This window comes from Marmota marmota, unplaced genomic scaffold (genome assembly GCF_001458135.2).
Source record: "Marmota marmota marmota unplaced genomic scaffold, marMar, whole genome shotgun sequence".
NCBI classification, from domain to species: Eukaryota; Metazoa; Chordata; class Mammalia; order Rodentia; family Sciuridae; genus Marmota; species Marmota marmota.
This window is the reverse complement of record NW_026000185.1, coordinates 29,291,943-29,301,757: the sequence shown is the minus strand read 5'-3', so window position 1 is coordinate 29,301,757 and position 9,815 is coordinate 29,291,943. Positions and strand designations below refer to the sequence as shown.

Genomic DNA, 9,815 nt, shown 5'->3' with positions numbered 1-9,815 from the left:
CTCTGACAGCTCCCAGCCCACGGTCCTGCCTGATGTGTCTACAGCCAGGTCAAGCAGCTCAGGCCCAGCACACACCGCAGAGACCACGGAGAGCTCCCCAGTGACAGTGCAGTCTGGAGGGTCCACGGCCTTGCTAAGCAGCCCTGGATCAGCACACACCAGAGCGCCACCAGACAGCTCCCCAATCACACTCCCAGATGAAAGGTCAACCACTTTCCTAAGCAGCCCCAAGTCAGCACAAGCAACAGTGCCAACTGATAACTCTCAAACCACAGCTCTGACCCAGGAAGCCACCACCCTGCCAAGCAGCTCAAGTGTGGGCCAAACCACAGCACTCACGGGTATCTCCCAAACCCCAGTCCCTGCCGAAGGGGGGACAACCTCCCAGGGCAGCCCAGGTGTGGTGAGCACATTGATGCCATCGGGCAGCTCCCAGCCCACTCTCCACACTGAAGCATCGACAGCTTCCCCAACAAGCCCTGGGTCGTCCCCCACTACGCTGCCATCAGTCAGCTCCCAGACTGTGAGGGCTGGAGGATCCACCACCTTAATGAGCAGCTCAGGCTCAGCCCCCACAGCCTTGTCACCTGTCAGCTCCCTAATTACTGTCCACACAGGAGGATCCTCAACCTTCCTGAGCAGCCCTGGATCAGCCCATACCACACTGCCATTAGACAGCACCCCAACCCCAGAGCTGGGTGCCGGATCCACGGGCTTCCCAAGCAGCCCAGGTTCAGCACACCCAGCGGTGGCAACAGAGAGCTCCCAAACCACTGTGATATCTGCAGGATGGACAATGTTGCGAAGTAGCCCAAGTTCAGCACACACTCCAGCACCACCCTATAGCCTCCAAACTTCAGCCACATCTGAAGGATCAACGACCTTGTCAGGCAGCCCAGTTTCAGCATCTGAAAACTCCCAAAGCACAGTTCCAAAGGAGGCATCTCCAGGATTCCCCAGCAGCCCTGCGTCAGCTCACACAATAGAGCCAGCAGACACCACCCCAGCCACTGTCCTAACTGAAGGATCCACGGCCTTCCAGCCCAGCATTGGTTCAGCCCACACGACCCAGCTAGCTGACAGCTCCCAGACCACACCTGGGCCTGAAGGATCTACTTCCTTGCCAAGCAGCTCAGGGTCAGCACACACAGCAATGCTGTCTGACAGCCCCAAAACTACGTTGGTGTCTGAAGGATCTACACCTTTCCCAAGCAGCCCAGGTTCAAGACCCACAACGGTGTCACCTGACACCTCCCAAACCTCAGTCCTGAAAGACGCATCTACAACCTCGCCAAGCAGCTCCTATTCAGCACACGTGACACCTACATCTCACAGCTCTCAAAGCACAGCCCTTTCTGAAGGACCAAGTGTGTTCCCAAGCAGCCCAGGGTCAGAACCCACAAGAGTGACATCTCCCAGCTCACAAACCTCTATTCCAACCAGAGAAACTACCAGGTATCCAAGCAGCCCTGCTTCAGCACACACAGCAGAGCCAGCAGACAGCTCTCAGACCACAGTCCAGACTGAAGGACAGACCACCCTCCAGACCAGCCCTGAAGCAGCTCACTCGACAGCATCAGAAGAAGCCTCCCCAGTCACCATCCTTCCAGAAGGATCCACAGCCTCCCAGAAAAGCCCTGGTTCAGCCCACTCTAGACCACCCTTGGATGTCTCTCAAACCTCCATGTCAGTTGAAGGATCTACAGCCTTGCCGAGCATCCCAGGTTCTGACCACACCACGGTGCCATCTTATACGTCCCAAACCACGGTCTCGACTGAAAGATGGACAGCCTTCCCCAGCAGCCCAGGTTCAGGATACACGACGGCACCACCTCGCAGCTCTGGAACCACGGTCCTCCATGCCACCTCTTGGAGTTCTTTCTCGATGTCCTCCTTCTCAGCAGTCTCTAATGCTTCTGTTCCTACAAGTTCTCCTGGTTTTTCTTCTCCTCACTCTGCTTCATCCCCAGCCCCCGTGTTCCCAACCAATTCCACCACTGGTCCTCCATTCACCAGCAATCACACCACTTCCATGACCACCAGCTCTTCCTCTTTGCCACCAGGTGCGTCTCTGTGTGTGTCATCTGTGTGTCCCGTGCTCTGATCACCTGTTCCCGTTGTCATTTTCCACTTTTCCCGCTCTCTCTGGCCACCATGCCTGTCACCCACATTGATAGCTGGTGTCCTTCTGGGGTTCTCAGGGCTCTTCTTTGTCTATTTCTTGTTTCCTTGTTCTCAGCCTGTCTCTTCCTTCCCCTACTTACTCTGGGGACAGGGTGGAACCTGAGGGTCCTCAGTGGCTGCAGGATCATCTTGTCCTATCTTTCTCTTTAATGTAATGCCTGCATGCTGAGACCTGGCTGGGAGCCAGTGTTTCTGCTCCTCGGGCTTCCTTGATGACCTACAGGAATTCTGTCCCTCCACAGTGGATTGCTACAACGGTGGACATTGGAATGGAAAAGAATGCGTCTGTCCCCAAGGCTACTTTGGTTACCAGTGCCAGACCCTCCTGTATTCCTTCCCCATAGGTAATGACCTCTGAGACCTACAGATCCTTCCAGGCCCCTTAGCGCTTAAAATAAGATGGTGGTGTTGGAAGTACTGGCCATGTCCTTGCTGGGCAGGCAGAGGCCATGATGAGACTTGTCCAGGCTACAGCTCGGGTAGGACATGAACCTTCAGCCACCATCTTTAGGGGCCTTTTCGCTAGTTCTCCTGCCCATTCCATCAGGGGGTTTCTATCTCCCAACTTCCTGGAGTCTTCCACTTAATTCCTTCTGGGTCTCAATCCTGGCCACTAGCTTCTCATGGGATTGGGAGACCAGGGACAGAAGTCTCAGTGACCCCACCTGACTCTTTATTTTCCCATCCTCTGGTCCTAACCCACTTGGTTCACTGCCATGAGACCCAGAGGCAGAGAATTTACCAGTCCCCAGAGGTACTCGGGGAGGTTGTTCTCTCATGCACAGTGTGGCCTGTCCCCCACAGAAGTCCCAGACGTCCTCAATGCCACCGTAACGGTGATAGTGAAAGTGATTCACAGGAACTTCACAAATGACCTGAATAACACATCCTCCCAGGCATACCAGAATTTCACAGAACTTTTCAAGCAGGAGGTAAGAGCAGGGGCCCAGGGGTGCAGGGCAGGGGGACTCACCCGTGCTCTGCAGCTCATGGGCCTCTCTGTCTCCCAAGTCTCAAGAGGGGACCCTCTGATAGCCTCCACCCAGGAACCCCACCCACCCTGCACGTGTCTGGCAGAGTGGGCTTCCTGTGCCTTTCTGTCCTCTCGCTTGTGGGCCCCGCAGGAGAGAGCCTGGGGCTGCCAGGAGATGGGGGCGTCGTGGCCTCTGCACTCTGGGGCGCACTCTGGGGCCCTGTGTGATCTCAGCGGTTTCTTTCAGATGAACAAAGTCTACATGGGGAAGGACCTTTCTGAATACAGAGAGGTGATCATCAGGAGATTGCTGTAAGTATGTTGGGGGGCAGGTTTATACGCTGTAGGGAGCCCCTCTCTCTAGCCCTGCTGTCCTGCCTCCTCCGTCATGAATGGTTAGCATGTCCACCCCCGGCTGGGCCACACCCGAGGAGTCCATGCCTCCATTCAATGATTCAATCTTTTGTTAGCTCTTTCATTACTTGTTCATTGATTCTTGATAAATTATCCATTGACACTTGATCCTTCATTCACTCAACAAACTTTTATTAAAAGCCAGCCCTGTGCTAGATGGCGGGAGCACATGAGTCCCAGTTTCCTGGAGCTCAGAGTGACACAGTGGCTGTGCAGTCTGGAGAGAGGTGGGTTCAGGGACCCTCGGGGTGGCACCGGAGGGGTCCTGAAAGCAAGCCTGGGGAGATAGGATTCTTCCTGGGAGATGGGGCGACTAAGTCAAACCTTGAGGGATGAGGGGGAGCGAGGCAGGGCCAGGGCAGGGAGGGGGAGAGAGGGACAGCCAAGGGCAGAGACCAGGACGAGGAGCCCAGAGTTGAGAGAGAGGGGGCAAGATTCCAGGAACGTAAAGGTGCTCAAGTTGGCTGGCGGCCTGGGGAAGAGCAGGCGCATTGGGACGAGGTTGGAGACCTGGCGGGTGCCAGGTTAGTTAGACCTGAGGCGTCTACAGGTCCAGCCGTGACGGGGAGTATCTGACTTTCAGGGCAGACTGCTCAGGGTGGAGAACGGGTGCCCAGGGGTCTAAACTGGAGGTGAAAGTGGTAAAGACCAGAGAGGTGACAGTCAGGAGAAAAGGAGTTCAGTGGGAAAGGTCGTGGGAGGCAGGACCAGCCCCAGAGGATGACGGGTGTCTGTTATTGGGGGTGGAAGAGGAACCGATGAGGATCGGCCACGATTCTGGGATGCTGGGGTATGGGGTGCTCTGTGCTGGGACAAGGAGAAGAACAGAGAAGAAGTCGGAGTGTGGTGTGGCTGTGTCCAGGTTCGAGTGCCCCAGCCCAGCCATGGGCTGATAGGGACTGAACTCTGAAGAGCCCTGATGGAAACACAGTCTCCGAGGCTGGCTTTGAACTCTTGATCCTCCTGCCTCAGCCTCCTGAGTCACTGGGATTACAGGTGTGCACCACAACCTTCAGTTTTATTTTTAGTCTTAATTTACCTTTTGTTGGTGCATTATCATGATACATAATAGTGTGATTCCTTATACCACAGTCATAACATAATTTGATCAATCTGCTGGGTGGTGCATGCCTATAATCCCAGTGACTCAGGAGGCTGAGGCAGGAGGATTGCAAGTCTGAGGTCAGCCTCGGCAACTTAGCGAGGCCTTAAATAACACAGTGAGAAACTGTCTCAAAAAAATAAAATAAAATAAAATAAAAAAGGCTGAGAATGTGGCTCAGTTGCAAAGGCCTCTGGGTTCTGTTTCTAGAAAAAAAAAATCATATTATTAATCTCATTCCCCAGTACATTTCCTTTGTGATCCCTCCTTCCTTCCCTCATCCACTTGCTCTACTCCTACCAACCTCCCTTCCATTATTATTATTATTATTTTAATCCGTGCATTATCATCACATGCATAGGCAGGCTCCCGGTGGTGCGTTCCTACATGGACACGTATGATTTGGTGATCTTGCTGTCCAGGCCCTCTGCTCCCCTCCCCCATCTCCTTCTCTTCTCCATCAGTCTCTTTCTATTTTCATGAGATCTACCCCCTCTCTTTTCATTCCTCCCTCCGCCCCCCGCCCCCAGCCAGCTTCCACATAAGGTGCCTCTGGGTTCACAGAGATGGATTCCACCCGTGGACATTACAGTGGCTGCTGCTCTTTCTGGACCTTACCTGGTCTTGCTCCACTGCCTCCTCGATGGTTAGCAGCTCAAGAGAGGAACTCTCTTCTTCCCTGTCACTGGGGCTACTTTGTCCCCCATTTCTCCTCCTGCTTCTTCGAGGGGGAGCCTCCCTTGCTGGGCGGGTGGGTGACATCGGGGACCTGAGGAAACAACTTCTCATTCCAGCAACGGCAGCATCGTGGTGGAAAATGACGTGGTCCTGGAGACCAACTATACCTCAGAGTTTCGGACACACTTCCAGAACCTCAAAAATATCGTGAAGGCCAAGATCACAAATGCAACCAGAGAGATCCAGAACGATGTTCTCAAGTGTCAAAGTAGGCTCCCTCAAAACTCCTCGGCATCGGTGGTAAAGGGGGGTCTCGGTCTTGGCCTCCTGCTCCCCGACTCCCGAAGCCTCATGTAGAGAAATCTAGAACCCAGGTCCGGGGACCTCCCCTGACCCCCAACCTCCTTCTTGCCTTCATTACCCTCAATGGCTCCCCTTGAGCCTGTCCACAGGCCCTTTGCATATCCGGGGATGGGCCACCACCCCTCTGGTGCTGGCCCAGTGAGGAAGGTGTGGTAGAGATTGGGGAGCCCTGGCTACACCCGTGGAGGTGGAAGGAAGCATTTCTCTTGGTTTTCTTCTCCCTCGTCCCTGGCAGATTCCATACTGTGTTACAACTCAGAGGCCACTAAGGTGGAAGAGGATGTGAAGTTGGGCTATGACCCCCAGAGTGAGCATCTCGGGTGGACAGAAGGGGCTGGGGTGTGGGCAGTGAGCCTGGAGTCGGAGGGGAGCTGTAGTCAGGCTGACACCCACTGCCCGCCCCTCACCTCCAGAGCAATGCGCCCGGGGAGCTGCCCAGGGCTACGGCCAATTCTACTACGTGGACGAACTGGATGGAAGGCTGGCCTGTGTGACCAAGTGCACCCCAGGGACAAAGTCGCAACTCAACTGTAACCAGGGCGAGTGCCAGCTGCAGCGGAGTGGCCCCCGATGCCTGTGAGCACCCACCCTCTCCTGGTGGAAAGGCCCTCCCCACCCTTGTCCACTCCCATGGGTCAGGTGGAGGTGGCCAAGCTTGGAAGGCACCTTCTCCTTCCTCCTCTCCATGTCTTCTCCCTCTACCATCGTCCCTCACCCCCATGAGAGTCAAGGATGGGCACATTGTAGAGTAGGGCATCTGTGGCCAAGCCATCCCCTTCCTGATAAAGCTCAGCCGGTCAACTTCCCCCCTTCCCCTGTCTCTGTGACTGTCACTCATGTTATCTCGCTGTGGTACCATTATCACCTTCAGCTGTGGCCTAGACTTAAGTTCCCAAGACCATAAATTAAAGTATAAAATCTAAAACAAGATAACAAGCGCATCAGATGCCAGCTACTTGGAGATTAGATGGGTAAACCTCACTGCCTGGGCCAACTTGCCCAGTTCCCTGGGATCCCTCTGAGCCCTAATCTTCAGAATTCCTGTTCTGCTGGCCCTGAGTCCCTGACTTTTAGGAGTCAGGCTTTCTGGGTACCCAGACTCTGTCCCCAGCTTTGGAATTGATGTTTGCTTTGGAGATTAGCCCTCCTTGACCAGAGGGATGCCTGTGGACTGGTTTGAGTTTGTGTGTGTCCCCAGGTGCCCGAACACGAACACACACTGGTACTGGGGAGAGACCTGTGAGTTGAGCCTCAGCAAGAATCTCGTGTATGGGATAGTGGCCGCTGTGGTGGCGGTGATGCTGATCGTAGTGGTCATCCTGACCATCTTCCTTGGTCGATCCCAGAGGAAACTGCACAGGTGAGCAGTGGGGACGGCACAGTGGGCCCAGAGAGAGGAGACAGAAGGAGAGAAGGGACCCTGGGCAGCCAAGGTCCTGAGGCTCTGTTTCATTCAGCCAGACAAAGAGGCCAGCGGAGGCCAGACGGGGTGCAGGGCCCCTTCCAGCCCAGGGCCTTTGGATACATCTGTTAGGCCAAGAAATGGAAACAAAAACTTAAGCCCTGGAGTTAGATTGTGCAATGAGATCATTTGCAGTTTATTATCACCTGGCCGGCCCCTGAGCAGCTTAGCTGTACTGGTTAGCTGGGAACGAGCCAGCTCGGTCCTGCTTTCCCAGCTATAAATAGAATAAGACACTCGTGCAAAGATTGAGGTGAAATACTGGGTGCAGCACCTGGCCCCAGGTCTGTAGCTGGAGGGATCCACCCTGACCCTATTGCAATGTCCCCATCACAGAGTCAAGGAACTGAGGGGACTGAGGGGCACCCAGCAAGCCCAGCCAGGGCCCTCAGAGGGTGGGGAGGTCATGTTGAACTTCTTCATTCACTGCAGGGCCCTCCCTGACTCAGGGCTGTGGCCGTGACAGTCCCCTAGGGGAAGCCCAGGAGTAGGGCCCGGTGAGCCCCCTCCTTGACCTCCTTGCTTCCCGCTGCTCACCACACTTCTGTTAACAGGCAAGAGTACGATCCTTCTCAGGAGTGGCAGAGAGAAGGCATCCCTGGCACCTTCCAGAACACAGACATCTGGGAAGGTACCTGTCGTCAGGGCATGGGGCGGGCAAACCTGGAGGGAGAGTCTCGGTGACCCTCCGTCTTCTCAGCTTCTCCCTATCGGATTGCTGGGTCCTGCACCGCCACCCTGCCCCTCCTGGCCTTTGCACATGCTGGGGCACCATCTAGAACATTCCCACTCTGCAGGCCCCGATCCCAGTCTGTTTCCAGGATCTGGTTTAGACACTGGCCCCTCCAGGAAGCCTCCTAGTCCTTTAGCTGACTCTGGCTCCAGAGTCGCTCAGGAGGCCCCCGTGCCATGTCTGCCCCTGTCCCTGCCTCCATAGCCTCTTCCCCAAGAGTGTGGCTGGCCTCTGCCCTGCCCTGCCCCTGAGCAAGCCCAGCCTCCCGGGCTTCCCAGTTCTTTCTGACACAGCAGCCCACCATCACGCTCTGCCCTGTACACAGTGGAGCAGAGGGTGCTGAGGGCCGGCTTCTGCCCCAAAAGAGCACCTGGCAACGGTATCAGACATGCACTGCACCAAGTGAGATGGCAGGGTGGTGCCCAGCCCGTGACTGGAACACGGAGGAGGCCTGGCCCAGCCTGGGTGGGGGTCAGAAAAGGCTTCTGAGGAGGTGCCACCTGAGTTGAGTGTGGTTCTCCAAGCAATGGGTCAGAGGTGGACTTCCTGCTCCCAGAAGAGTCCCATTAAGACAGGGAAAGGGCTGGGGGAGCGTCTGCCCCACACAAGGAAGGGGACAACCCAGCATTCCTGGCCAAGCTGGGCTCTTCCTGTTGTGGTTACTGTTGCTATGGGTGGGGCAGACTGGGGACACCTGCTGAGTCAGGTGGCTGCCTCCTGTTCCAATCTATAATCTCATTACATGGTACCATGGTGCACCAGGCCCCTGGCCGTGACCCCCACTTCCTGGGCTATGACATTTGACCCCTGTCATGTGATGGTGGGCTGCTGCTCAGCTTGCCTTCTGTCCCTAGGTCCTGCTGGGCCAGCTACCCAGGCAAGCTCCAAACCCCCCAAGACCCCATCAGGGTGCTGAATGGTGGGAGGATTCTCTTTCTTTTTTTGGAAACTACCCCCTGTGTCTCCCAGCCCCTCCCTGATCCCCTCTCACTTCACACCTCTCCCTACAGGCAAGAACCTGAAGGAGGACAAATTTGGCCTTGAGAATGGCTACAGTCACTTCCGACCCTCCCTGGAGAAGGTGGACCCCACCACAGAGGTGACTCAGATAAGCTTGTCCCAGCCCCGGAGTTTACCCAGCCCTGGGGCTGCCCCTTGTCATCACCTGTCCCTTCTCTCCACCAGCTCCACATTCAGAAGCCAGAAGTGGTGACGACGTCTCTGTGAGGGACATGGCTCCCACCCTCCATCCAGATTTGGACAACAGAGAGAGGCCCACCGCAGGCAACCCTGGGTGGTCAGGAGCAAGCCGAGGCCAGGCCTGCAGATCTGCTTAGGGGTGGCGGACTCGGCCAGTGGTCCCTTGCCCTGGGCCATGAAGGGGGTTGGCCAGGAGCCCTCACCCCTCTGTCCAGGAGCTCCAAGGTTTCCAGATACCCTGCCGTCTTGTTTGCTCTTGGGTGATTCCTCGGTCTGGAATTTACCTCTAATAAAAGCAGCTCTTAAAGTGCAGAGTGACGTCAGAGCTTTCCTTCCCCCTCTGCCCCCACCCTCCACGGGGCTGGCTGCAAGCCTGGGTCTGAGGGCTGGTGTTGGGGTGATGGTGGGGGAGGCGGGGCAGGGAGGCAATCCTCCCAGGTCAGGGGTCCTTTCCTGTATCCAGATATGAACTTCTCTCCTGCTCTAGCTGGGGCAGGGCCAGGCCCACCTCTGCCTGAGGACAAGCTCAGGGTCAGTTTCTGGGGACCTCAGGCCCAAGGAGTGAGGGGTGGGAGCCCCCAGAAGGCCAATGAGTGAGCACTTGGCTCTGCTCACCTGAGGATTTGGTGTGGTCACTCCAGATGGCCACAGGGGAAGCCATGTTTACCTTTGAACATATATCCCAAGGACCCCTGGCCATCCCAGG

At 55.9% G+C, this 9,815-nt stretch overlaps 1 protein-coding gene across 1 annotated transcript in view; it reads left to right on the top strand.

The window, feature by feature from the left end:
* The window catches only part of LOC107146602 (mucin-12-like), a gene marked incomplete at its 5' end in the record, with an annotated part of 26,049 nt that extends 16,628 nt beyond the window's left edge, over window positions 1–9,421 (top strand). The window contains 12 exons of the mRNA XM_048790097.1: window positions 45–1,220; window positions 1,971–2,063; window positions 2,427–2,528; window positions 2,989–3,116; window positions 3,405–3,469; window positions 5,468–5,619; window positions 5,950–6,021; window positions 6,128–6,290; window positions 6,913–7,074; window positions 7,731–7,807; window positions 8,920–9,008; window positions 9,095–9,421. Of these exons, the coding sequence (XP_048646054.1) occupies window positions 45–1,220; window positions 1,971–2,063; window positions 2,427–2,528; window positions 2,989–3,116; window positions 3,405–3,469; window positions 5,468–5,619; window positions 5,950–6,021; window positions 6,128–6,290; window positions 6,913–7,074; window positions 7,731–7,807; window positions 8,920–9,008; window positions 9,095–9,136 (2,321 nt within the window). The remainder of the gene's footprint in view (window positions 1–44; window positions 1,221–1,970; window positions 2,064–2,426; window positions 2,529–2,988; window positions 3,117–3,404; window positions 3,470–5,467; window positions 5,620–5,949; window positions 6,022–6,127; window positions 6,291–6,912; window positions 7,075–7,730; window positions 7,808–8,919; window positions 9,009–9,094) is intronic.
* Between the last annotated feature and the right edge of the window lie 394 nt (window positions 9,422–9,815).